Source organism: Oryzias latipes, chromosome 11 (assembly GCF_053564925.1).
Source record: "Oryzias latipes strain Hd-rR chromosome 11, Olatipes_Hd-rR_3.1".
Taxonomy (NCBI): domain Eukaryota; kingdom Metazoa; phylum Chordata; class Actinopteri; order Beloniformes; family Adrianichthyidae; genus Oryzias; species Oryzias latipes.
The window spans coordinates 12,361,740-12,389,517 of NC_136247.1; the positions used below are offsets into that span (position 1 = coordinate 12,361,740).

General features: G+C 38.5%; 2 protein-coding genes across 5 annotated transcripts in view; both read left to right on the top strand.

Annotated features, from left to right (window-relative positions):
- The window catches only part of LOC101157550 (uncharacterized), a 38,049-nt gene extending 23,586 nt beyond the window's left edge, over positions 1-14,463 (top strand). For 3 of the 4 annotated variants that reach the window (XM_023959972.2, XM_078954803.1, XM_078954804.1), the window contains 26 exons: positions 287-490; positions 777-927; positions 1,026-1,147; positions 1,220-1,312; positions 2,064-2,293; positions 2,700-2,877; positions 2,956-3,150; positions 3,290-3,431; positions 3,892-4,001; positions 5,693-5,839; positions 5,912-6,062; positions 6,139-6,311; positions 6,980-7,115; positions 8,030-8,128; positions 8,866-8,903; positions 9,011-9,128; positions 9,309-9,433; positions 9,602-9,776; positions 10,612-10,671; positions 10,781-10,992; positions 11,066-11,213; positions 11,354-11,505; positions 12,818-12,932; positions 13,006-13,254; positions 13,341-13,467; positions 13,995-14,463. In XM_023959972.2, the coding sequence (XP_023815740.1) occupies positions 287-490; positions 777-927; positions 1,026-1,147; positions 1,220-1,312; positions 2,064-2,293; positions 2,700-2,877; positions 2,956-3,150; positions 3,290-3,431; positions 3,892-4,001; positions 5,693-5,839; positions 5,912-6,062; positions 6,139-6,311; positions 6,980-7,115; positions 8,030-8,128; positions 8,866-8,903; positions 9,011-9,128; positions 9,309-9,433; positions 9,602-9,776; positions 10,612-10,671; positions 10,781-10,992; positions 11,066-11,213; positions 11,354-11,505; positions 12,818-12,932; positions 13,006-13,254; positions 13,341-13,467; positions 13,995-14,187 (3,843 nt within the window). In that variant the 3' untranslated portion in view covers positions 14,188-14,463. The remainder of the gene's footprint in view (positions 1-286; positions 491-776; positions 928-1,025; positions 1,148-1,219; positions 1,313-2,063; positions 2,294-2,699; positions 2,878-2,955; positions 3,151-3,289; positions 3,432-3,891; positions 4,002-5,692; positions 5,840-5,911; positions 6,063-6,138; positions 6,312-6,979; positions 7,116-8,029; positions 8,129-8,865; positions 8,904-9,010; positions 9,129-9,308; positions 9,434-9,601; positions 9,777-10,611; positions 10,672-10,780; positions 10,993-11,065; positions 11,214-11,353; positions 11,506-12,817; positions 12,933-13,005; positions 13,255-13,340; positions 13,468-13,994) is intronic. The other variant, XR_013658856.1, reaches the window with a different exon arrangement.
- A 1,707-nt stretch (positions 14,464-16,170) lies between these two features.
- Positions 16,171-27,255, top strand: ak2 (adenylate kinase 2). Its single transcript, XM_011481017.4, has 7 exons — positions 16,171-16,374; positions 16,722-16,847; positions 18,665-18,775; positions 19,526-19,620; positions 22,039-22,111; positions 25,203-25,422; positions 27,020-27,255. The coding sequence occupies exons 1-7, from the start codon at positions 16,276-16,278 to the stop codon at positions 27,025-27,027; spliced, it is 732 nt and encodes a 243-aa protein (XP_011479319.1). The 5' UTR covers positions 16,171-16,275; the 3' UTR covers positions 27,028-27,255.
- The last annotated feature ends 523 nt before the right edge of the window (positions 27,256-27,778 follow it).

Below are 27,778 nucleotides of genomic sequence, written 5' to 3' on the forward strand. Positions count from 1 at the left end.
TATAGACTAAGTATACTTGTAGTACACTTATGTATACTACTCTTTGCTAAGTGATTGTTTGAGGTGTCCACTTGTCTCATACAGAAGGGAGTGCATTAAAGAAACCAGCTCACTTAAGTTTCTGTAGAACTCCAGCTTTTTAAAGGGTCTCAATCTTCAGGGAGTTTTTCAGTTGTACATTTTTTGGTTCTAAATAAAAAAGCGCTCTCCCATGTTTTTAACAGATGCATTTGTAGAGTTCAGTCACTGTGGTGTTGAACTAAAGATTTTCTCTTGTCACCCTCAGTGTAAGCTTCAGGAAACCATTGACAACGAGGTCCACGGGTTCTGCAGCCAGTCCTGCTTAGTCAATTACCACAAAATCAACAAGCAGACCTGTTCCGTGTGCGACGTGTGCAGCAAAGTCTACCTGGACAAGCGGCTCACGGTGACGACGGAGGGCAGCAGGAAAAACATCTGTGGAGACGTGTGTCTTGTCAAGTTCAAGGAGGTGCAAAACTGCCTGTCTTCAGAGAGGCAGAAAAATGATGATGCAGTTTAATATCAGGATGAGAAAAATGGAAAAAAAGGCAGAAACGTCAATCAGGACTTAATAATAATCTGATTGTTGTTCTGGTTCTTTGTTGAGTTCATGATTTCACCTTGTAACATTTAACAGAGTATTTCATATTCAGACTGAATGGGGTACTTTTTAATAGTTCACTTAATAATTGAGAAATACCATGATTAGCTGAAGTTATTCTTCTTCTCTTCTTATAATTCCATACATTTTGCAGAGAATCCTAACGCTTCTTACTTGCCCGACGTGCTGTACGTCCCACCGGATGTCAGACATGATTGAAAATAAAGACTGCGAGGCGGAACTGAAGTTCTTCTGCAGCCACAGATGTCTGACGGTGCACAAGGCCCAGACAATCACCACATCAGGTCCTTTGCCATCCGAGTTTTAGGATTCAGGCTTTTTTGCTCTTTGCACTTGACTAATTTGAGATCCAAACATGGAAAATGAATTGTGTTCTTTGCAGACACTAAGAGTCCTTCATTTGATGATGAAGATGTAAAAGAAGTGAAGCCGCTTCTGCCAAATCTAAACTCCACGGGTGGTGTGATGACATCCATTGTTTCCCCTAAAAAGCAGGGACACAAGGTGAGAACTGCTGTCATCTGTAGGACAACAGGGAGACTGATGCTAACTTTGTTCTGTCTTTGCGCTCCAAAGATAAAAGAGGAGAAAATTGATGAAGACTACAACCGAGGCCTACCTGCCTCCATGTTTCTGCAGAACGTCAAAGATGAGCCAGATGTGAAGAAGGTCAGCTAATGTCCTATGGGACATCTATACAGAGCAAAACACCTGCAGAAGCGTATAGATCTCAATGGGAGAAAATGAATACAAACAACTGTTTTTTTCTTTAATCTAAACAAACAGTGGGGCTCATTTTTTGCCCATTTTATTTGCAAAACATGACTTTTATTTATGCATTCATCAGATGTGTTCCTAAAATGTACTGGAGTTTGAAATTTTATTTTTCAGCGTGCTGTTTTTTAGACAGTATCTAGTACTATTTAATGTCTTAAAACCAGAAAAAAAGACAGCTAAGTGCTTTTTTTTATCAATATTTATTACCCTGAAAATGTGTTCCTCATATTCGACAGAGTATTAACATTCTGTAAGATTAAAAAAATGTACCTTTTTAAAAATGAGGCCAAATTATTTTTTTAAACATTTTTTCAGGTTTAAGATAAATCTCTCCTCTTCAGGTGTGCTCATAAAGTTTCTTTTATTATTTATTGGTTATTTAAAATCAACTTATAATGCAATACAACAAGCAGTTTCTTCATATAGTGAAATTTCTAAATGAATATGTTATGTTTGATCAACAAGTTTACTGTAAATGTGAAATCCAAAGACATAACTAATTTAAGACAAGTTATACTTTTTTTTTTAAATAAATAATGTTTTGTACACCCAGCATTTCTTTGGGAAGAGGATTTCTGTTGAGAGTGGCAGAAGGGCAGACGCTGTATGCTGTGCGTTAAATTCTTTTTTCTGCACTTGACAGGAAGACTTGAGGATTTCCTCCGTGTTTTCTATAAAAGAGGAATCCAAACCTGCACAGCCCGTCTCAAAGCAAACAGATTTACCCTCATTCTGCTCCGCCTGCAAGACCGTGCTGAGAGACGGAGAGACTGTTTACCAGAGGAAAGGCCATGGCGACATCTTCTGCTCCACTTCCTGTTTGCTCAAGTTCCACCAAAATAAAACAGTGAAGACGTGCCACTTCTGCCTCCAGTAAGTCCAGCAGTTTTCAAACTATAAGCCAAAGGAAGAACAGAATAATAATCTCATTTTACAAACACCTTTTTATCCAAATGATCAAATTTGGTTCAATATTTGTTCTTGTTTCAAATATATTCTTGTTTCAATGTATTATTTGAATCTCCCCACTAATGCAGGAAACAATTTATACAATTGGAGTTTTAATTATAAAATTAAAATAAAAATTGCCCCGCGCAAAATGAATTTATGCTCGTCATATTTGGCACTAAATTTAAAAAAATCTCACAAATCTCTATCATTAGCTTTTTAATTTGTATTTTAAAAATTGACATCCTTTCATCTGTTATCTGAAAGCTTAAAAATGTTCAAAATGATTTCAATCAGGTCCAAACTTGATTGATCCATTTTTGTTTCCCAGGATGATCTCACAGCCACAGGCCGCCGTCCAGGTCCTGGTGAAGAATGAGGCAACCAAGGACTTCTGCAGCCAAACATGTCTGTCCTCCTTTAACTACAAGAGCATCATGTCTACAAAAATCTCCATCGCTGGGCTTCCTTCTCAGTCCCAGTGCAGTGTTTGCTGCAGATACTGCATAGTAAGACTCTGTTCCAGTTTGTAAATTTGAGCTCCAGGTGAATTACTTTGGTGCTGGCTGATGTTCTTCTCGCCGCAGAGCAAACATGAGGTCATACATCAAGAAGTCGTCCATAAGATCTGCAGCATCCCTTGCTTGCATCGTTTCTGCAACATCAACAGCCTGTCGGTCTGTGAGAACTGCCAAGCCTGCAGCAAGACACCGCTCATGCTCAAGATGGAGGACGGACACAAAGCTCTCTGCAGCACCGAGTGTTTGTCTCACTTCAGCCAGGTGAGATATTGGAGGTGTTTGAAACATAAATTTAGTGTATGAATGTAAAAAAACAAACTGCAACATTACTATATATTTAGTCAAAGGAAATAGTAATTTAAATGATTTTTTGAAATCTTTATTGTTGATGTTTTTACAGAAAATCCAAACCCCGCAGCTGTGCTCCCTATGCGGCACCTCTGCTGTCATGTCTAACATGATTCCACACAAAAACAGAGAAGGACTGCTGGAGCTCTTCTGCACCAACAGTTGTTTGATGGCATCCAAGATGCAGGTCTTAGGTGCAACAGGCACTGGACACGAGATCAAACATCCTTCCCAATGCAACATTTTTAACGTCTAACTTCAACTCATAACTCCTGAAAGGCTACAAATGTATTTTTTTGCATTGATCAAAGAGTCTTAAAACCACATGATGGAAACATGAGGATTAAGATTTTTTGTTATAGTAAGCAATGTTTTTTCAGAAAGTGAAGAGAGAATGGAGAAACCGTCGTTCAGGCTTCTCTCTGTTTGACCTGTTGCAACTTAGTTGTTCCGCTATAAAAAAAAAACAAAGGTTGCTGTGGTAGAAAAGTCTAAATGTTTATCTCATTAGACAAATTTCCTTCATTTATTTGCCTTCCATGTTAGAACAGGCTGCTGTTTTGTCCTTCTCATTTTCTCTGGTTTGTTTGTCTAAATGCTAACTCATTATGTTAACGCTGAACACATGGCGCTTTTCTCCCCCCACCCCAACAGGCAGTGAGTTAAACTGCAACAACTGCGGTGCAGAACCTGCATGTCATCTCACCATGTCCGACGCATCCATCAGAGGCTTCTGCACTCTGGCTTGTGCAATTTCTTTTAAGGTACAAAAAAATACAAATACGAGATTCAAACTCTGAGGTGCAATAATAAAACCCAGGTTTAATCAGATATGGAAGTAGAGCAAATGTGATCCAGATGTGGTTCCACTAAAACCATTTTAGAATCCTGTTCAGCACTTTTTTAAACTTGGGAAAGATCAAAAAGTTTGCTTAAATTTGTCTGGATTATGCCATTAAAAAAAGACAAAAATTAAATACATAAGTACGTATTTTAATACTTATAATAAAGAATATTTACAGCAAATGAGTAAATATTTACGAATCTTGTTACTAATCTTATTACTTATTACTACCGTATTTTCCGGACTATAAGTCGCACTTTTTTTCATAGTTTGGCAAGGGGTGCGACTTATACTCCGCAGCGACTTATATTAGAAATAAATTGAAATAAATACATTGTTAACCCTCCTGTTATGTTCATTTGTGAGGAACAGAGATGATGTTCCTGGGTCAATTTGTTGTATGAGGTATGTTAAGTGTTAAGAGTATGTTAAGTGACTCAGAGAATCAGCAAACTTTTTTTTACAGTAAGATCTTGAAGGCTAACAACATAATATTCTATTTTCCAATGATTTCATAGATTCAGAAATGCAATAAAAGTGAAAACTGTTTCTACAAATACAGGATGAAAACAGAGTATTAGTTGGCCAATGATGCTTCATGAAAGGAATAAATAATTAAGTAAGAGAAAGAATTACTGTGAAATTATTAGATAAACAGTCTGCTATGATTGTGTCATATAAGGTTGTGAAAGTTAAAATGCGACTTATAGTCCAGTGCGACTTATCTGTGTTTTTTTTCTACTTTATAATGCATTTTTGGGCTGGTGCGACTTATACTCCGGTGCGACTTATAGTCCGGAAAATACAGTAATATTACCATCCATCTACTTTACATCTTAGTTTAATACCTTTCAGGGTAATGGGGCTGCTGGAGCCTATCTCAGATACTGTTGGGTGAAAGCGCTCCCTGGACAAATTGCCAGCAGGGCAAGGGCAGGACAATATGGAGACACAATTAACCTGAAGAATGTTTTGGACTGTTGGAAGAGAACTCCACACAGAACGGGCCCAGCTGGGATTTGAACCAGGGCTTCAGGCGACAGTGCAAACCACTGCACAACCGTGCTGTCCCATGTAGTTACACTATCTTCTAAATAGAGCGGAGTCTCACTTTCAGGGAGCTTTTGGAAGTTGCTTCTCCCAGTCAGTGGAACCATTCTGACAGGTATAAAGGCTCCAACATAAAACGGGTTGCACCATCTTGTCTGCTCTACTTCTGCTTCAACACTTCACTTGTCAATTAATCCTACTCATGAGAATGTGAGCAAATTACTTATGAGGATTTCCTGAGTCGTGAAGGAAGTCTAAATACTTTTCTTCACTCGTGTTCCAAATAAACCAGGTTTTAAACTGATGGAGGCCTCCCAGAACCAAAAGAAAAACTGAAACCTGAAACATAAGACTGTTTCTCAGATAATTACCATAAAGACTCTTTTAACACATCAGACTTGGATTTGCTCATTCAGTCACAAATAATACATTGACTGTTGAAGGGAAAAAGGGTTTTTTAACCTTTCCAGAGTAAGTTGGTGATTATCTTGGAGATTTGCCACAAGTGATCCTCATGTTTCACAAACACGTTTAAATTTTACATTTTTTTCTTTGTAAAAGGAGACCCACAAGGACCAGAGCGAGGCTGCAAACGCTCAAGAAACGAGCATCCCAATGGAAACCAACCTCTCCGGTTCGCCCAACAAACCAGCGTGCGCTCAGTGTCGGCAGATCATTCACACCCCACCCACTGTCATCCATTACAAAGTGGGTATCTGTTCTTAAACTGTGTCGGTTTGAAGTTTAAAGCAATTTGAATGTTCCTGCCCGTGTGCACAGGGAGGGATGAACTTTGTGTGCAGCCCCGTCTGTGCTCAGGAGTTCAAGAGGATCAATAACATCTCAAGCTTGTGTGAATACTGCAAGAATGAGAGACTCATCAATGAGGTCAAGAAGGTCAATAACAAGGACTGCTGCTTCTGCAGTGAGGGTGAGGGAACAGAACCACAAAGGCCTGCTCTAGGTGTGTACTACATCCATGAGTGACATGATGTCTCTGGTTTCAGGCTGCAAGATCCTCTTTCATTATGAGCTGGAGAAGAAGTGGGGTAAACATTGTCAGTCGTGCACCTTCTGCCTCTCCGTCTCCAAGACTGTGCTGACGGTCCACGATGAAGAGTTGGAGAAGGAGTTTTGCTCTGCAGAGTGCAGCTTCCGTTACACAAGCCTCCGAAGTCATGTAAGCGCGGATTACTATTACACAAATTTGCAAATCATAAACATAATTCTTAATGTTATTCGCTCACAGTGACAGGAAATTATTGGACCGTCCTGTCTGAAAAAAGATTCAGAAACTCCATGACTCTTTTTTTGTTCTCAGATCTGAAAGGCGAAGTGTTTGGTTCACATTTAAAGCCAAAAAGCTTTTATTCTGTAAATGTATGTCCTATATTTCACTTATAGATAAATTTAGTAGCTATTTTAGTTAAATAATTGCACTAGAAAACAAAAACTGACCTGATACGACAAAAGTATTAGACTTTATTCTTTACATATTTACAAAATAAATGGACATGTATAAATGTAAATATTTTTAACATATTTAGCCCTCTTGTTTTTTTTTTTATAATCATTCTATATTTTCTTACCGGACATTTACATGTGCAGAAATGTAATTTGGACCTCTGAATACTCTAAAGTGTCTTTTTGTGCTGTTTCCTGAATATCTGCTTATTTCAATCTCTACACAAATTCAAAGAAACACTTCAACTTGAGTTTTTTTTTTACAGCTGAACGAGTTCACAGAAAATTTACCTTTAACCGTTCTTTTGGTTGTCTGGTTAAAATGCATATGTGATTAACAGAAACGCAGAATACCTGAACTCACCCAACTCTGTTCCCTCTCAGGAGTCTGCATGCGACATGTGCAGTCACACAGGGAGACTGAAGGAGAGTCTTCCTCTGCTGGGAGAGGTCAAACACTTCTGCGATCTGAAGTGTCTCCTGCTCTACTGCAGTAAGGAGGTGCAGGTGGTTCATACAGGTGAGCGTGGGTGCTCTGATGAAGGAATCCTTTCTTGGACTTGGGTTTGCTGCATTGAAAAATTAGAGGTTCTTGAAGCTTCAGTTTAATTTTCATGAGAATGTTATATGGTACGTTTTTTAAACCTTTATTTGGACCTGGGGGTCAATTGGGATTCAAACCCTCTTTTTTAAGGGAGCCCTGGACAGTTAACCATAACCATAAAAAACAAAAACTTTGCCTTAAAGTCCCACTCTGATCATCTTTGGCTCTATTTTCAAAGTGTTCCCAGTGATCTTTTGATTATGAATATCCCGTTTAAATTGAAAAACTAGGACATAAGTTCTGCAGAGTGGCAGGAGTTCATCAGAAATTCGCCATTGCGTTGTGGACGGGACTGTTGGCGCACAACAACCTTACCCCTCTGCCTCTCAATTCTCTATTTATGCGCTCTCGTCCTAGCTTACAGCCCCGCACACCCTCAGCGTAACCCCCAACTGGTGCAACAAAAATGGCTTTTTGAGCCAGATTTCAGCAGAGACGAGGAAAACAAAGACGTACGTGGATCCAGTCGTCTACGAGTGGCTGCATCAGAATAGTGGAGCAGTGAGGTTGTGGCCCACCCAGCTTATTTTCTGCGTCGAAAATAAGCTTTTTGTCCAACAGATTTTTTTGTCTGCTTCTAATTCATATAGATTTGAATAAAGAAATATTCAGAAATGCAGTTTTAGCTTAATTTTCACTAAGATATTTCCTCCAACATGAGAAAAATGCTACAAGAATATGTTAAAAACACCACGTTTTCATTGGAGTGGATCACCGCCTCTGTGACAATCCTTTTAATTTTTTCCCTCAGTATCTAATTTGATAAAGTATTTTTGTCAAAAGTAGATTTCTATTTCTATTTATGTATGACCTCTGTTTCTTGCATTTAGGTTCTTTAGCTTCTAGATCTGTGGGTTCGGGGGACTCTTTGCCGTACATCACCAGCATCATCTCGCTGTCCAACTCTGTGGCCCCCCCTGCTCAGCCCGGTACATACTAATCCACATACATAAAATATCTGCAGCTTTACAACATCCTAATACAAAAAGAAAGGTTTTAATATAACAAAGGTATTGAGATTGTGTCCCAATACCAAACATTTGGACTATATGAGGCACTCAATGTTATTGGTAGATGAGTAAGTCATATCCATAAAAATTAATGTTTATGTTTTGAGTTTCTTCCTTTGAAGTTAACATTTTGAAAGGCTATTTGGATCAACATTAATGATGTTCGTTCATTTCAGGTCCTTCATTCATTGTTTTATAGTATCAGATGAGAGATTCGATAATTAAGTAATTAAGCATTCTGTTATGTCTTCTTATCCTAAACAAGCATATTATTAGCACTCGTGTCTCAGCAGTTTTTATGTTTTGTTTTTCCGATTATTTTTGTCATAAAGCTCAATAAAACATTTTTAAACAGTAAAAAATTAAGCCTAATGACAGCTCCAAATCTTAACCCCAATGTCATTGTTTAAGTAATTTTCAAACATTTTTTATGCATTAAATACATCCACTAAAAAAAGGGAGGACCCTAAAGAGACCGTCCTGGCTGAAATGTCACTTTGAATGGAGGCTAAACGACTTTAGCTTTAAATAAACTTAAAGAAAGTCTCTGACAAATACTTCAGAGTAAAAACCAGCTGATGGTATTTTTACATATTTGATGCTTTCCCTATAACTTACAAGTGTTTTTCTAATTTGAGCTCTCCACGTCTTCACAGGAGCTTTGACCGACATCCAATCTAAAGTTGTTGGACATGTAGGTTTAAATAAAACAATAAATACTATTATTTTTTTAATGAAGTTTTTAAGTATGTAGGTTTGCTGCTCATTTGTTATTTATAGGCTTTTATTTTTTATTTTTAGGCCAGTATTCAGACAGATCCCGTGGAGCTGAAGAACAAATCTGTGTTCTGTGTTCCTGTGGTTCACAACAAAGGGACCTCCTGCACAGTGCGCACTGTTGAAAAGCAAACCCAAACAGGTAAAAAAAAATAAAAAATAAAGAATACTGGGACTTTATATAAAAAATCTGATTCCACTGAAGTAAACTCTGCTGGTACACCTTTTTTTTTCCCAAAAAAAAAATCATGGAGTTTGGGTTTCTCACAAATAATGTACTGTACCTGTTTTGAATTTATTTATTTTTTGTTGTTGTTTAAAGTCACTATAAAGCAAAAAGTTCCTCCCGCAAAGTCGGTCCTGCCTTTGCCTGTGCCAGTGTACATCCCTCTGCCCATGAGCATGTACAGCCAGATCACGCCACAGCCTGTCGCCCTGCCTGTACTGGTATGACACAAGTACTCTGCCTTTACTCTCCCAGACTCAACCCTTAACACAAAAAGCTCTTTTGGTCTGTCTATCAAAAAATTAAAAGAATATCTTCTCCTGACCTGAAGAAAGTTTAATAAACTTGTCAAAACTCAACAAAGACTTTTGGTTGTGGGTTTGTGACAGCTGCCGGTGCCCGTGTTCCTCTCTGAGAAGCCTGACAGCTCTGAACAAAAGCCAACTCCAGCTGAAGCCTTCAAAGCAGACATCAGCTGCAGCCTGGAAAAGGAGATGAACCATCGGACGGAGCAGGAGGATCATGGGAAAGAGGAGAACCAAAGGCAGCAAATTTTATCTCATGGTGAGAAAACTGTTCCATCAAATAATTGGAATAATATGATCCTTTAGGTTTTTAGTAGAATGACCTTAATTTAGCATCTACCTAAAAGCAAAAACAGAAGTGATTTTTTTTTTTTTAATTTGTGAGAATCATGAGAATCTTTGTACAGCTGTGCTGTGGCATGAGTTAAGTTCAGCTCCATTTTCAGCTTTATTCAGAAATAGCTCGTGCAAACAAAACACCCCCTCAGAACACTGCCCCCAGGAAAAGACGAGAACAATATTAAATGTAGGGTTTGTTGTTAAAGAAACGAAAGTCTGCCGAAATGCAGCACATTCTGGATCACATTCAATGTCTGAAATCAAAGCCTACTGAAACCCTAAGACAATTCTGGAGTCTTTCCGCTTTATTTTACTATTTACACCTGTTTAGTTCTGGTTCTGATTATAGTTAAAGCCTCTGTGGACTATAAGGACAGGTAGTTGGCCGTTCCACAAAGAAAAGCCTCAAACACAAACGTAGTCAAAGTTGCTATAAAAATCCTCGTTTTCAGTGACAAAACTCTGAGGCTGAACTGATGGTTGGTTTTGAGAAACGTCTTGGCATCAAATATTTCATGAAAACAAAAACTGACTTTTAAAATAGAAAAGCTGTTCAAGCAAAAAGAGAAAATAAAAAGCAGCAGGTCAACATTATAGCAAGATATTTCAATGATCGAACAGCAACAGCCCAAAAGAGGGCTTGTTACTAAACCTCTTACTGGAAGAGGGAGGTAACTTACAGATGAGCACAACAGTTTTTTTTCTTGAAATGGCATGAAAAGCCCATACTGATGTTGTCACAAACGTCTTTTCAGTGACTTCCCCTGTAATGCTTCAGACTGTTGGTGATGGAGACGGTGGCCCCGTCAGTGTTGGTGAGTTTCATTTGAGGCCCAACATAAAAACCTGTGAAGCCACTTCATGCTTACCTTTGCTTGAATGTTCGCTTATTTTGAAATTACTTTAAATGTTTCCTTTTTTCAGATCTTGTCAGCTTTAATGACCACCCGGTTGCAGATCCTGACCTTCAGCTCGCCCCCAGTAACACAGAAAAGACAGTCTATGAGCCACTGAGTGAAACACCACCGCTAGATCCAGGTCTGGGCACATCCTGCTGTCACCCCCCTGACCTGCCTCCTCAGAAACCATCAAGCCCTTCACCCTCTCCACTCGTGAACATACACGACAAGCAGGAGGTGAGAAACACACAGCGATCTGATTGGAAGATGAGCTTCTGTGCCATAATCTGAGCTTCTCTCTGTGTTTAAGTGGGCTCACAATGAGGAGACATCTCAGCAGAGGAGTTCGAAGGCCACATCTCAGAGACCTCTTTGTGTAAAGAGTAAATATGGAGTCCTTTCATGGAGGAAGTGGATCCAACGGAGAAAATCCAAAGCAGATGTGGACCATGTTTCCTGTAAATTATTCCACTTGCCTGCCCTCAAACAGAACATTATTTCTGTTTTTGAGGACCCTAGGTTTTCCCGTTTTTTTTTATCCAAAGATAGGTGATAACTAGAGCGTTTTCTTATGAAACATCCTCTTTTTCATCTGCAGCCTCCGCTGTGAAGTTAAAGGCAGACATTCTTGGGTGTTCTTCCTCCGAGCTGAACGAGAGCCTCCGCCTCTTCGTCAGAGAGATGAAACAACGGAATGGGGAACCTTATTCCCCCGACAGGCTTTTCTACCTCTGCCTCTGCATCCAGAAGGTAAGTTACAATATGTTCCATTACACCTATAAATCTTATTTTCGTATTTTATGGAAAAAATTCAGGAAAAAATATTATAGTGCACATAAAAGTAATTTTTTTTTATGCTAAAAGGTACCTTAAAACTACTTATTTTCTTGTCATTTAGTTTTTAGACTCAAACTTAGGGGTTAGTTCTAAACTTAATTGACAATTCATGTTTTTGCTCAGTAACATTTGCTGCTACAGATTCCAGCATTTTGTTGTTTAGTCTCTGAACAGGTTTCCCACTTGGAAGAATTAAAGTGTGGGTATGAAGACATGAACAGAAAAACAATCAATAGCCCTCTTAAGATGGTCAAGGACAATAATTGGACCTAAAATAAGTCCAACTTTCCAAAGAAGTTCCTCAGAGTCCTTCAGAAAAAACGTATTTAAATATTTAAAGTCACAGAAAGGTTTACGAAAATGCTCTGTAACTTTAAGACTTATGTTTTAGATTTCCTGCTAGGTAATTTTTACTTTTTAAGACAAAGTAAAGATTTGATTTTTTAGCACTAACTAAAAACAAAAGGAGTGACATGAATCCCAGGGATAATGAGCTTCAACTTTGTACACACCAGTCGACTTCAGCATTGCTTCATGTGCTGCAATGTTTTAATGTGCCAGTATAAACCAGATGATAACAGCAGACTGAGAAGGTTAGTGGTTCTGTGTTCAAGCCCTTTTTTAATCAGATTACTGACATTTCATTCAGTTATGGAGTCAAATCAGAATCAGCTTAAAGGGAATAAAAAAACAGATTGTAAATTAGAAAAAAAAACATTGGACATCAAATGTGAAAAAAGTTTTGAGTAAACAGTGTAAACTTGAAGGAAATAGAGAAAATTTGAAAAGAATTGTAAATTTGAAATGTGAATTTCCTGTGTCATTCCTCCTCTGATGTACCAAACGTTCACATTTCAAGTTTCAAATGTACAATTTTTATTTTCAAATTGTCAATATTTCCTTCAAGTTCACAGTTTGTACTTGAGAGTTAAAACTGTTTTCAAATTTCCATTTTTTTTAATCATATTTTCATTCACTTTAAGGTGATCCTGATTTGATAACATATTCAATTCAATATTGACCCCATTTTTAATAAGGTTCATTTAAGGTGTCAGTAAAAAAACAAAATAAAACAAATTATATAAAAAAGTTTATTTTCATGAAAGTATGAGCTCTGAGATCCCAAACCTGTTGTTTTGTCATGTGTGTCTGATGGCTGCTCATATATTTTTTATGCTTCACTGCCATTTCTGTTTTTCTTCTGTCTCTTTTTGACCCTGTGTAGTATCTGTTTGAGAACATGCGTGCAGAAAACATCTTCAGTGATCAGACCTACCACACGTTCTCCCTGGAGCTCACCAGGATCCTGATGCAGTTCAGACCATCCCTCACAGGCAGAGGTCAGTCCATGTTCCAGTTCTCTGTCCGCCCTGTGCTCTATCGACTCATCTCTGGTCTGCTCCTCTTGGACAGGAGTCATCCGTTCCTATGTGGAGGAACAATTCCTGTGGGACTGTAAGCAGCTGGGGGTGTACTCCCCCATGACCCTCCTCAACACTCTGCTCTTCTTCTTCTGCAAGTACTTCCACTTCACCACCATGGAGCAGCACCTCCAGCTCTCCTTCGCCCAGCTCAAGACATGCATCAGATCTAAGGAGGATGGACGAGAAACCGCCGTTCTCCGCTTCCAACTCCCCACGTCCTCAAACCAGGAGGAGCCAGGTATCGGCGCAGGCATTCCCTGTCCCTTACAGGGTCGATTTTTACCCTCCACTAAAACTCTTTGAGGTTTTTCTGTTTGTGTTTAGGGGCAGATGTTGTTCCAGCAAAGAAGCTCAGGTTGAATGACGGTGAAGATTTCCTAGAGATTGAGGAGAACTCAGCGATCCCTTCCCAATGTCCCGTTAGGCTCTTTAAGTTCTACATCTCCAAGTGGTCAGTTCTCCATTTTCTTTGTTTTTATTTTCCGTTTTACTTATTCTGAAGAGCAGGATCTCTGTCACTTTTGTTTTTGTGGGTCTTTTTTCTTCAGCTGAATGTTTAGAGGGAATTTTCTCAAGTCTTATTTTAGCCTTTACCTGTTTGTACAACAATGGGTATGAAATATATAAAAAATTAAACAATAGGAATCTGGTTAATTAAATACCTTAAAAAAGAATAGTAAATTAAAAAATAAAAATAATAAAATTAGAACAATTGCAGATGAAACTACATTATTTTATTAAAAGAATGTTTCAAAAGTATTTTTAGAAATGCTTCAAATGTTTGCGAAATCTTCCATGATGGGGTAAAGATGAAATCTTTCCCATATTGCAGTTAAAAGTTCTTTAAAACAACATATGAGGTGGCAAAATCTATTTTTAATGGGAGAGCATTATAACATTTGTGTGAAAAGTAAATAAAAACGGAGTCAATCATTAAAACATGACCTACGGGGTTTTTTTTTTCTGTCCTCCTTGCAGCTCGGAGTCGACGACATGCCGAGACGATGTTTTCTATCTTCAGCCGGGTCAGAGCTGCGTTCCCAGCAGCCCCCTGTGGTTCTCGTCCACTCCTCTGGATGACGCCACCATAGAAGCCATGATGGTACGAATCCTCACCATCAGAGAGATGCAAAGGGACAAGAAGCAAAGCACCTTTCCAAATGCACCTTAGCTATGGTGTTATGTTGGAATCCACCTAATCATATCAACTAGTGAAGAACACAAGATGTCATAACTTTACATACTGGTCTGCTTAATAAGACTACATAATAAGAATAAGACTTCATCTGAAGGTTTTTCAGGATAACAATAAATGTAGAATTTCTTTTTTTTTTTTTTTTTTACACATTTTAGGATTTTTCTTTAACCAGCTGCTAACACTTTTATTTTTAATTTTCTTTTGATAGAGTTCATATGTTTTTCAAGAAATAAAATATTTTAAAAATAATTGTTTGGATTTTTAATTTTACAGTTTACATGTCATATACTATTGAGCAATCAAAAGGGCACTAAAAATGGGAGAAGATGAGCCTCAACACATGCACCATTTGTCTTTGAATCTTAGACTGTTCGGTCACAAGAACCTTGACTCGTCAAAAGCTGACGGAAACCAGTTTTTGATATTATTTCTATTTATTTAGTGTGCCAATTCATTCCATTGTGTGGACCTTGCAGTGAAATGTTCAAAACCACTCAATTCAAAGGACGAAAAAAGTCTTCTGTGTTCCTTTACATTTCAAATTATTTCAATTTGGCTTTATTGTCAATACAAACTAAGGCTCATATCATTGACTAAATGAAAGAAATGGAAATATTTTGAGGTAATTTTGGACTAAACATATGGTTTAGGTAGTTCTTAAAAGAAACCAGAGAAAAACCTATAATATCCAGGCAACCGGTATGTTATTAAAAGGCTTTATTCATGCTGTCTACAAAAATGTGTGTGCAAGAAGAATTACACTAAGTGAAGACATTTAGCTTTCAGTTTGTTTGTTTTTTTACCTTTCTCCACAAATTAATATCTTGGGCCACACTGGAAATACAGGAGTTTAAAAATTAAAGTGGAAATTGGGAGGAAAAATGTACTTTAATATTAATTGCAAACAATAAAGTATTGTAAAATTCTGGGAAAGGACTCTGACACCAACCTGCACTTACCAATTTCAGGAAAGAAATGTTCAAGTTTTACTCAAAAAATTCACTAAAAATACATGACCAATCAGATTTTTTTTAGTGATGCTTTCTGTGGTTAGAATTTTTTTCTTAATCATCTTAAGGGGTTTTAGTTCAAGGCAAGAAAATGTTCATGAATAAAATACTACAAAAAACGCAATTAATACATCAGTTTTTTTAATGATAAATATAAAAAACATTTAAAGAAAAACTAAGAATTTGACTTGATGTTTTAAAACAGTTTTAGTTCTTTATTCATATTTTTGAATTGCTCCCAGAGTGGATGACTTTATTTTAAAAATGTTCACATCTAATTGTGGGCTTTGTGTGAAGGCACTGGGTGAGGAACAAAACATCTTTAAAACACACTATTTATGTAAAATACATGAAAGAGTTTAAAATGGGAAAATTCATTCCCAGTTTAAACCCAGATGCCAACATGTGTTGCTAAAATTAGAAGCATTTCAACTAGGCCTAAAAACATAAACGGCCAAAGTGACACGTCAATGTCAATATGAAATTCCCAAAAAAACGACACATTTAATTAAATTAGTCAATCTATGGAGGGCTAAACTACTCTGTATCAAATCTGACGTCATAGAAAATATAAAACAACTTAAAAAGGAAAATAAATACTCTGAGAAAAAAAAATTGGGATTCAGTTATATGGAGCAAATTTATCAATTGTGTTAAAGAAAAAGAAAGATTAGTTTGGGAAGTAAAAAATGCCCCCCAGCCCAGTCCACCCCACCCCACCCCACCCCACCCCACCCCTCCCCACCCCACCCCAACATTCCTCTACTACAAAAAAAAAAACAAAAAAACATTCCTCTACTACAGACGTGAAAAAATAATTGAATCCAGTGCTACACATGTCTAGTCCAATCAACTCTCAAGGCTACTGATTGACGTACCTGTAAACCAATCATTGGTAGATGTTCCCCTGAATGGGAGGAGTTAGGGGGGATTTTGCTGAAGAAGGGGCGGGGACTGCTTCCTTTCCGGCAAAGTGGACAGAAACGTCAGCAGGACAACTCTGACAGACTGCCCTAAAAGTTTTTTGCCCTGGTGTCCAGCCAGTCCCGATATGGCCCCCAGTACTCAGCTAAAAGAGGCGATTGCCGATGTGCACGAAGGTATCCGTGCCATTCTGCTCGGACCTCCCGGAGCCGGGAAAGGCACTCAGGTGAGGCTCAGAGCTAACTTAGCTAGCGTTAGCTGTTAGCCGTTAGCTTGAATGAACAGACGCGTGGACTGAATGAATAATGCAGCGGCTGAGCAAACCAGACTTTGGTGTGAGTCAGTTCTCTGTCACCTGTCTGCGCGTGGCGATAACCTGTCTCACCTGTAGGGTGACGTCTGTGCAGTGGAAATAAAGTCCCTCTGAACAACATTTAAAATGTATGATGGGTCCGTAGTTCAGTGAGGATTAGATTGCCCAACCTTGCTTGAACTCAAAATTTGGACATTGAATGCATGCACATCCAGAAGAAAATTACAATATCTAAAAAATAAGATTTGTTTTTCCTGCAGGCTCCTCGACTAGCAGAGAAGTACTGTGTTTGCCACCTGGCCACTGGAGACATGCTGAGAGCCATGGTGGCTTCAGGCTCCGAGCTCGGGAAGAGGCTGAAGCAAACCATGGATTCTGGCAAACTGGTAACAGTCAGACTCCACCATGTCCTTCCTTCTCTGTCCTCCCATTTCCAGGGGTCTGCAACCTTCAACACTTACAGAGAGTCCCACTTTGCCCTTTCCAAAAACAAGACACTAATTGGTATTACTGTTATGATACATATAAATTTACTATTGTTATTTGGTATACTAAAGAAAGAAGCATAAACAGAAAATAGCAAGTTTTTTAAAGTATAAAATAGTTTATAACTTTTTTCAGAGGTTCACAGGACTTCATTTCAAAATTAAAGACACCCTGTGTCACATAGGATCATCAAAATGCAGTAAATGTAGTATTGGGGTATTGTGATGTTAGCAATAAGTGTAAATTTATTTACATTGTCTCTGTCAGTGTCTGAAGACCTCTACCCTATTCATTTGAAAGCATTGGGCGATTGTTTTGTATTTTCTTTTCCTCCTAAAGTTGATTGCTATAATAAACGGGGGCCGACATGTTCCATCCAGTTGTCATATTTTACCCACCAGTTGCTGGAACATGTTCCACTTTTTTGGAATGAAAGATGGCGTCTAAATTAAAACAACAGAAAGCTGGATGTGTGCCGTCCGGGTTCACAGCAGAGATCAATTGTTTCCTCTTGACTCCAGCTGCACAGTCCAGAACTGGACCCCCCCCCCACCCCCCGGTTTAAAGGTTACTTGAAGAATTTTGAGTTAAAGTAAAGTAAAAACTTCCACTGAAACACATTTGTTTGACAGTCTTTATGTGAAATTGCTGAGAATGAAGTTTTATTGAAAGTCTTCAGTCATAATTTGAACAAGTCATAAATCTGAACAAACAATGGGTCAAATTTATAATTTGATCATTTTAAATGTTGTCTTAAAGTTGAGTCATAGCAACTGAAGTTAAAATCTTACTTAGACAAGTTTAAGTCTTAAAAAGGATTTTAATTAATATTTTAAGTCCAGTTTCTATAACTCAACATGAGATCAAAGTGGGATGTGCGAAAAATGTGTGATTTTTATTTAAATATGGAGAAGGTGAATTGTGTAATATCCAGTGCTTACAAAGTGACAAATAGTCCAACATTCAGGCTTTAGCATAAAAATTCAAATTATTCCCTGCCTGCCAGTGAAATGTATTAAGTTATAAAATTACAGAGGTAAAACAAAACTTCAATTCTGTGTTTTCCATCTTCGTTCCAGGTTAGATGGAAGTAAACTGACAGAACTTCCTAGCTTGTGTGGTAACAGTCTCTTCCCAAAGCGGATCAGAGCTCTTCTTTGTTACTTAATGTCAACACATCAGAGGTCCACTGCTGAACTGAGTGGACACTGGCTTCTCCTGTTTGATCTGTTGGTTTCAGGCTGTTTTAAAATGACTTTTTCTGGAGTCATCCACCTCAAGATTCTGGGAAAAAAATGGTTCCAATTTATTGTTTTGGAAACTTTCATTAGAAACTTTTTGTAAGCTACCCGTAGAGCGTGTAAACAGATAGCTTGGTTAATAGTGATGGGAAGAGGTTGCGGTGTTGATCCACACCATTGGTCCCACCCGCAACTACTGTCGCTCTGCAGAAACTATGTCATAGAAAACAGGTTTTTAAAAATATTTTGGCTAAAAACTGCACAATAACCAATAATATCCCACTGTGAATGTATTTTAAATTGATCAAAAGATGATCGGGGTGGGTCTGTAACGGCTCGTTGAGTTCTGCTCATGTGTCTGCATGTCCATTCGTCTGTGCATAACCCTGCCAGCATTTTTTTTCAAGCTTGGAATGGCGCTGAGGTCTCATGTGATTTCAGGAAGCTGGGTCTCAGAAAGCTGTCTGTGGTTGCAGGTCAGTGATGAAATGGTGGTGGAGCTCATAGAGAAGAACCTGGACACTGCAGCGTGCAAGAATGGCTTCCTGCTGGATGGATTTCCAAGAACTGTCAAACAAGCCGAGATGGTAAAGATTTCGTTGCTTTCTCCCTTGATGTTGTAATGACACCCGGAGGTGCTTTAATATCAAGGTCTATGAAGTAACTTATTGAAACACCTTTTGAAAAATAATTTTTAAAAACAAAAATTTCCCGTTTGATGTTTTAGGGGGAATTTTGACCCAATGATTTTCTCACTTTAGTTTGTTTTGTTTTTTTACAAATGTGCACAACCTAAAATGTCAGAAATAATTGTTTTCAACAAAGAAAAAAATAAACTAATTGAGTTTCTTATTTTATTCTTATAGGAGAATGCTTTGGCATAGCATCTGTTTAAAGTCCACTCGCCCCAATCACTGTGCCTCCACCACCGTGCTTAATAATTGTTACTTGGGGTTTTGCTTTTGCCAAACTTAGTGTGACTTATGTACTCTTTTGTTTTTTCTTTATTTGCAGTTCCATGTTTTAAATCATATCTCTTATATTGTCCTCTTTTTGTGGCGTTCCTGCTCATCCCCATCGCACTTCTGCTTAACATGAATAGTCGTCTGCAGTCGGGAATTTAACATTAATGCAGAGCTTCATACAGAAAGAAAAAATTAGTTTCAGAGTAAATTCTGTCATGTCTTGATCCGTAGAAATTATAAAGAATTATGTCTTCTTTTTTATTTTACATTGAAACTGTCAGTTTATGTAAAACATGACCTTATTTTCAGCCTTTTCATATGTAAGCAGTCATTAAGTGTTACTTTTTAAGGTTCTGTCTTTTGTTACTTCAGCTGGATGACTTGCTGGATAAGAGACAGGAGAAGCTGGACTCTGTGATCGAGTTTTCTGTGGACGATTCTCTCCTGGTGCGAAGGATCTGTGGCAGGTGCGAAAAAATGTCCCACAAGACGTGGAGACATGCTAGACTTTTTCTACTCCTATATCGAGTACAGGAGACTGTAAATGAACTCAGCAGGACCTCCAGTGAAAGGAAAGGTATTTTATTTACATCTACAGGGGTTGACATAGCCCACAAATTTGCACTGGCCCACAGGGCCAGTAGTTTTTGAAACTTACTGGCCCTGCCTGAAAGTTACTGGCCCGACACCGCGCATAGCGGGACCCGCCGCTCCGCAGGTGCTTGCAACTTTAGGGGGGTCTGGGGGCATGCCCCCCCGGAAACTTTTAATATGGTACAATTTGGTGCATTCTGGTGACATCTAGCACTTATTTCTACACTTTTCAATGACTGAAAATAGACCATATCAAACTTAAATCTGCTCTAGTCTGTTTCAGATGTTTTGAAGAGAGCACTGCAGTGTAGTAGGTAACACTAGTTCAGAAGTTTTCATGGTGCTTCTAACGGCAAATATCGCAATAAATCATAAACCTTAAATGTGTTAAAACAATCTAATGGCAGCTTTAACCATTTAACGAATCAAATAAATCCCTTAATGCATTTGACCAATCGGATGGACGCCTTCACATTAGTGACCAATCAGATGGAGCCCTGTTATGTTAGATGTTTGTAACCTATGTCAACGTGGGTCATTTGGAGTATAATTTTTAAACTGGGAATGGTTATTTGGTTATTTTGCTGTTTGTTTATATACCGCAAATTATATCGTTATCGCAATTTTAATCTCTGATATCGCATATCGCGAGTTTTCCTCATATTGTGCAGGTCTAACTGAGATCATTCAGCTAACTAGAAATACTTACTGCTTACAGTGTTGTAAAGAAAAACAAAATTAAGTAGTTTAACATTCTACTGCATTTGAGTCTGAGATTCAGGTATTTGGAGTTGCCTTTGATTCTTTGACATTCAGCTTAAAGCTTAGTGGATACAGTTTCATCTTCAAAGCATTCATTAAATATCTTGCTGTCCATACTACTAATTATACCCATTACTCCATCCAACATATTCCTATCTATTCCTGCCATGTCTTCCACATCTCTGACATGCTTCAGTCTCTCTTCAGTGACGGTGTCGGATTTATAATCAAATGTTGTAATAACCCACTGGCTTGTGCCTTCGTTGTTGCTGTTTAACATTGTTTTGTATTGAATTGTTACATTCAATAAAGTTTGAAAAAAAAAGTAGTGAGCGCGTGCCGCGTGGTGCTCGGCAGTGAAAGCTGCGCGCGCGCAGGCGGGAGAGAAGGAGAAGTGATCAAAGGTTTCCCATAGAAACCCTTGAAGTCTGAACACAGGACTAGCAGAAAAACTAAATTATGAAGACGAGGTAAATCTACACGTCTTCGCAAAATTTACTTTATTGAAAAAGGTGAAGAATATATAAACCGTTAAATATTTTAGTGGCCCGAGCGGACAAGTGAAAAGTAAAGTCTTGTGGTCCGCACTGCTCGAAAAACAGGACCGGGCCAGCGGACAAATGGCTATGTTGAGCCCTGTCATCTAGGAGAAATTAATGTAACATTTTTTGGACCAATTGTCTGCTGGCTTTTGACCTCTATAGGCATTCTGGGTATTGTAGTCAAGCAACAATACAATATTGTTTTGCTTAATGCGCCTTATAATCCTGATGGTGTGATAAATACATATTGTCCATTAGAGGGCGTTGCAAACCATAATCATTTTACTAAAGTTGATCGTTTTTTGGTTAGACAGTGAGCAAAGATACAATTTACTTCTTTCTACTCATTCTAAACAATTTAACTTTAGAACAAATTCTCCACAACCTTTGCTTGTCTTTTGATCTTGTCTGAGGGATCAACGTAAAAACAGCTGCTGATGCATTTGTCTCATTCGGGACTTCCCTCTGTTATCATCTGATGACCAAGCGTCTGGAAATGAACCACCACAAAAGTGTTGGTAGGAGCTAAAGGGCTGTGGTTCTTTAGAGAAAGGAAGAGTCATTGTCGGATAATAATGAATGAGGTTTTCCTCAACGATTCTAGTAAACCCCTCAAGCTGAAGGAACAGGGATGTTCTGACTTCTCCCTTTCAGCTAGCTTGCTTCCTAATACAAACACAATATTTCTGCAGATTGCTGTTGAAAATAACTATTTCCAATCGAACTTCAGCACTGAGTTATGAATTGGATAATGTTTTATTATTTTCAGTTCTAACATATGAACTTTTTGAGCGTCATCCTCTGTGGCTTTTTGAGGCTATTAGCAGGAGCTGTTGCCTTCAGAGAGCAAAGTAGGGCAGAGGAACCATGTGGGATGTGGAAAGGATGCTGGCGTGAATCACTGCTGCTGTCCCTTTGCTCCTCTCCTTTCGCTGAGATTTATTTTCCAATCTTGTCCTTTCGCCGCTTTTCTTTTGCTCACTCCAGACTGATTCATCAGCCCAGTGGTCGCTCCTACCACGAGGAGTTCAACCCCCCCAAAGAGCCCATGAAGGATGACGTAAGTGTCCGCCTACAGACGGAGCTCACCTTCTCTGCAGTGCAATCGTTAAAGGAGTTGTAGCTACAAATTTAGAGCTTTTCCCATTCATTCTGTGATGGGCATGAAGCCTGCATGTAAGATGTCGGTTCTGGACTGGTTTAAGTCACAGCTGAGGTGAGGACCTGAGCCACAGCCTCAGAATCAACTCCAGAAAATCAATCTTTGAGCCTACAGACAAATACAAAAAGCACCTTTGCTCGGTCATTCCGAGACGTTCATCCTGAAATCTTTTTGGTTCACAAATCAACCTGGATGATATGAAGTTTTACATTTGGATCAAAAAGAAAATTCTAATCCTTAACCAGGACTTTGAACTAACCGATGAACAGAAACCCCTGAACTGTGTGTCTCGGGTAAATGGTGTGTAGCTTTTGATGTGTAGCTTCATACCATGTAGGGCTGTAAGCAGTACCCCAATACTCTCATATCCACCATCTGTTCCACAGAAGTTCAGTACAAGTAGTTGTGACGCCCACGATTGCTGTTTGCAATCTTTATAAAAGTAGTAGATTATAGTAAAAATACACTTCAGATAATGTAATTATGGTTGTATAATGCAGAATAACCGTATGTGCTACTGTCACCACAAGTTCTCTTAAAAACTATCAGGTTTTTTTTTGTAGATGAAACAAATTACACGGAAGTCCAGTTTAATGAAAACTGATTTTGTTTTAAATATAGTTGACAGTTTAAAAAAATTAAAAAGAATATGCGATCAAGAATTAAGACAAAACCTTGAGATCAATTATGAGGCGGAGAAGCCAGAAAGGAACAGGTCTGCAAAAAAAAATGTGATCGTTTTTTGGTATTAAAATGAAAACAGTCATTTTGTGACATTGTCGGGTGGTGGACAAAATTGTTGGTACCCCTCAGTTAAAGAAAGTCCACATTGCTCACTGAAATGACTTGAAACGTTCAAAAGTAACAATAAATTAAAATGTATTGGAAATTAAATAATCAAAATCAGCCATTACTTTGGAGTTGTTGATTAACATAATTATTTAAAAAACAAACTAATGAAAAAAATGGACAAAGTGATGGTACCTCCATAAAAGACTGAGAACTAATTGCCCAGGGCGTCATGATGAACTCAGGTATGTCCTTTAATTGACATCACAGCTGTTTTCAAACCCATAATCAGTCAGTCTGCCTATTTAAAGGGAGACAAATAGTCCCGTTGCTGTTTGGTGAAAAGGTGTGAACCACACTGAACATGGACAACAGAAAGCGAAGGAGGGAATTGTCCCAGGACATTAGAAACAGAATTATAGACAAACATGGTAAAGGTAAAGGCTATAAAACCATCTCTAAGCAGCCTGACGTTCCTGTGACGACAGTGGGACATATTATTCAGAAGTTTAAGACCCACGGGACAGTAGCCAACCTCCCTGGACGTGGCCGGAAGAGGAAAATTGAAGACAAATTGAGGAGACGGATAGTTGGAACTGTATCCAAAGAGCCCAGAACAACCTCCAAAGACATTAAAGGTGAACTCCTAGATCAAGGTACATCAGTGTCAGATCACACCATTCATCGTTGTTTGAGACAGTGTGGACTTCATGGGAGACGACCAAGGAGGACACCAATGTTGAAAGGAAATCATAAAAAAGCCAGACTGGACTTTGCAAAAATGCATGTTGACAAGCCACAAAGCTCCTGGGAAAATGTCCTTTGGACAGATAAGACAAAACTGGAGCTTTTTGGTAAGACACATCAGCTCTATGTTCATAGACTAAAAAATGAAGCATACAAGGAAAAGAACACTGTCCCTACTGTGAAACATGGAGGAGGCTCAGTTCTGTTTTGGGGCTGCTTTGCTGCATCTGGCACAGAGTGTCTTGAAATTGTGCAAAGTAAAATGAAATATCTAGATTATCAAAGCATTCTGGATAGAAATGTGCTGCCTAGTGTCAGAAAGCTTGGTCTCAGTCGCAGGTCATGGGTCTTCCAACAGGACTAGGATCCAAAACACACAGCCAAAAAACCCCAAGAATGGCTCAGAGAAAAGCCTTGGACTATTCTGAAGTGGCCTTCTATGAGCCCAGATCTGAATCCCATTGAACATTTGTGGAAGGAGCTGAAACATGCCAATTTGGAGAAGAGTGGGCCAAAATACCTGTCAACAGGTGCAAAAGGCTCATTGACAAATACAGAAACCGTTTAATTGCAGGGATTGCCTCAAAAGATTGTGCATCAAAATATTAAGTTATGGGTAACATCACTTTTGGCCAGCCCTATTTCATTAGTTTGTTTTTTTAAATAACTCTGTTCATCAACAACTCAAAAGTAATGGCAGATTTTGATGATTTAATTTTCAATAATTTTTAATTGTTACTTTTGAGCGTTTCAACTCATTTCAGTGAACATTGTGGACTTTCTTTCTTTAACTGAGGGGTACCAACAATTTCGTCCACCACTGTAGATGAATGGACTGTAAGTGCTTTCTAGTTACAGAGTCGTTTTTATTTCGGTGTTGCTGTCTTTATTTACTATCTTTTTGTCATCTATGTCCTGGAACTGCAGTCAGCAAATCTTTGAGGAGTGAAAATCTGTTGAGAACATGTTCAAGATTTTGTAGTAAACAATCCAGAACAGTCACATTTATGTTTTGTTTACTGCAGAAGTAGAACAGGAAGTTGACAGAAAAGCTTTGTATTGTGGTAAATACCGTTTCTTTCTTTCAAAATCAGTTTTTATGTTTTGATTCAGATCCCCTGTTCTAAATACAGGTACAAATGAGGATTATATGCATATTTTTTTATGTCAAAAAAGGAGACATGCAAAAAGCAATCACTCAAAGATAATATATAAAATAGAAGACTTTTAATTATTTAATATACAATTCTCTATAGATAGAAAAGATGAAAATGACTCGTTAATGAAAGGATTCAAGGTTTAAGGATAACCTAAACACTTGATTGGCTTGAACACTGAAACTTTACTAACCAAACTAAACCAAAAGATCAAACTTGTGAACTTCATATGTTCAGTTGCAATCAAAGCATCAAACATCCTCAAATCTGTGCATCTTCTTGACTTCTGCACTCAGGTGACGGGCGAGCCGCTCATCCGTCGCAGCGACGATAACGAGACAACGCTCCGGTCGCGTCTGGATGCCTACCACCGGCAGACGGCCCCCCTGGTGCAGTACTACAGCGCCAGAGGCATCCACACGGCCATCGATGCAGCCCAGAGCCCGAATGTCGTGCTGGCTTCAATCATGGCCGCTTTCTCTGCTGCAACAGAAGTCCCCGCACGCGCCGTCGCCTGTAAAGACCAAGTGTTCTTCATTTAAGCAGCTTTTCTGTCCCTCCTTCTCTGCTCACTTCTCCCTTTAGTGACGATGCAGTGGTTCAGTGTTTTGAAAACGTCTTCTGTTTCAAGTGAGAGCGAGGCAGCTGAAGGGACCAGGCTGCATCTTCTGCAAGCTGCCAAAGCAGAACGTCGCTCATGCTCTTCACCAGCAGACGCTTGAAAACACTCACATTTGTTCTGTGCTTTTTGCCTTGTTAGACGTAGATGTGCATTTTTTTCCTCAGACTTTTTAGAATTTCTCATTTATTTTATCATTTTATTATAAAGCTTGTAAACCAGCAAAAACTCCAGACGGTCAAATGAGCTTCTTGACATTGGCTGCTCTTCTAAACTCTATTTCTGCTTTAACATGGGAGGCAAAGTTTTCTGCTAATCATAATGGCATCACCACGACAGTTTAATATCTGTTAAAGTTACCGTCTGACATCCATACTGCAGCTTTCATGGTGGCTCTGCATGCTCAGTGAGTTGTGATGGTTGGGTTTAAATGATTCTCAGTCTATCTCTGTGATTGTTTCAGATCAAAAACAACCACTGTAGTTTCCAAAAAGTTTCTCTGCATATAAATATTTGGAAATATCTTCTCCAGAATTTAACTGTTTTTCAATCAGGATCAGGAAATCAAACTTTTTCAGATTTTTCTTTACGGATTTTCCCCAAATGAAAAAGAAATGAATTTGTCATAGTTTTGTCTAGAAGGTGACGTTGTCTTGACCAGCTGAGTTGGAAACAAAATCAGAGAAGCTGTAAACAACAAAAAACACTGAAGCACTTTTCTTTAAGGTCTATTCTGTTGAATGTAAATTATTTTCTTTTAAAATGTAGAAGTTTGAGCTTGGAGTTGGTGGTGTGGTTGACGTCCTTGGTTTCTGTGAAGTTCTGGTGCAGCTTGTGCTCAGATCGTTGGCGTCTCTGAGTTTGTTTGAGGTCAGAAGCATCAAAGAGGCGTGCTGAAGGACGCTGGCAGCTCACAGAAAATACTTCAAGGAAATGTTGTGAATCCAAGCTTTTGTGCCTGCAGCTCCCAAAGGTCTCCTCACCTCTTTTAATGGTTTTGTTTTCTTATTTTTAGGTGCCTGATTAGAAAAAAAACAAAAAAAAATAGCCTCAATGAGCTGAACAGATGCCTTTTTCATTTCTGTCTCTGACTTTCACCCAGCTTAGAACACAGACCGCTGCTCAACTTTAAAGGCCTCAACAGGGATATGGGAGAATGTCTGCCATGTTGTCTTGATCTTCCTGCTTTGCTCAGTTCTGGGAATGTTTTTCCATTTCGGGTTCCTGACTCGTGTTCCTCCTGATGTGCGTTTCCTGTGATGTGTTTAGTGTGTAAACGGTGGCTTTCTGTCAATTCTGAGGGCTTTTCAAAAGTGGATGTTGCTCTCTGTAAGACAGCAGCCTTCGCATGGAACAGTGTTTTATTTTCTGTAATGAGCTCAATTACTTTTTTGGTTCCTTTTGAAAGTGAGTCCTGACCCTCTTCCTGCCTTTTAATTACCAGAAAATGTACAAAAATTGACCCTCTCCCCCCTCCACCCTCTTGTCTTGCAGCTGGCTGAACCCTGTTTCATCGAGGCGAGGGGATTGATGACGACAGTCAAATGGAGGATTAGGGGGGAAATTCACATGAGGGGAAGTTCTTAGACTTCATAAATTATGATTGTAGTGTTGTTGGATTCTTTTCAGCCCATTTTTATTCCATGTAGATTGTGAAAGGAATGAATGGAGCCATGGTTGTTTGAGCCTCGTGTTTTTCCTTCAATAAACCTCTTGCTTTTCTACAATCACCACATTTTGTGCTTTATTTATTGTAGTTTTCTGAAATCTGCATGATCCGGAGCAGAGTATTAGTCTGTTGTGAGGTGACTGTTTTAAAAGAGCTGCATATGAATTTCTACCATTGAGATAAATAAAGCTTGTATTGTGAAAAGAGCTAAGAAAAAAGGTGCAAACTTTAGACAGGGTTTACTTCTCTATATAAAAACATAGAAGGTTTTTTAATTGCAACTTTGAAAGGAATATAAAAAATAAACTATAAACTTTTCAGGCTACCATTCTTTAAAATAATTTGTATAAATTAAAATAAATATGGTTAAATCTTTTTCTTCTCTTTGTTGTTAATTGAACTTTTAAAGCAAATTGGTGTAATTGAAGCCTCATTAAGATAATCTGAAGATCTTTGGAAAAGTGTTGCAACAATTTGACCAAAAGCAACAAATGTCAGTTTTGAGAAAATGATGATGCGTGTTTCTTCAGAAATTAGATGATATCAGCTGCGTTTCCTTCATGCCCAGCAGTCACATGTCTGTG

Coding starts and splice junctions, on each gene's coding strand:
- ak2 (XM_011481017.4), top strand. CDS start 16,276: ATGGCCCCCAGTACTCAGCTAAAAGAGGCGATTGCCGATGTGCACGAA. Junction 16,848..18,664: donor CCATGGATTCTGGCAAACTG/GTAACAGTCAGA, acceptor CTGTGGTTGCAG/GTCAGTGATGAAATGGTGGT. Junction 19,621..22,038: donor GTGCGAAGGATCTGTGGCAG/GTGCGAAAAAAT, acceptor TGCTCACTCCAG/ACTGATTCATCAGCCCAGTG.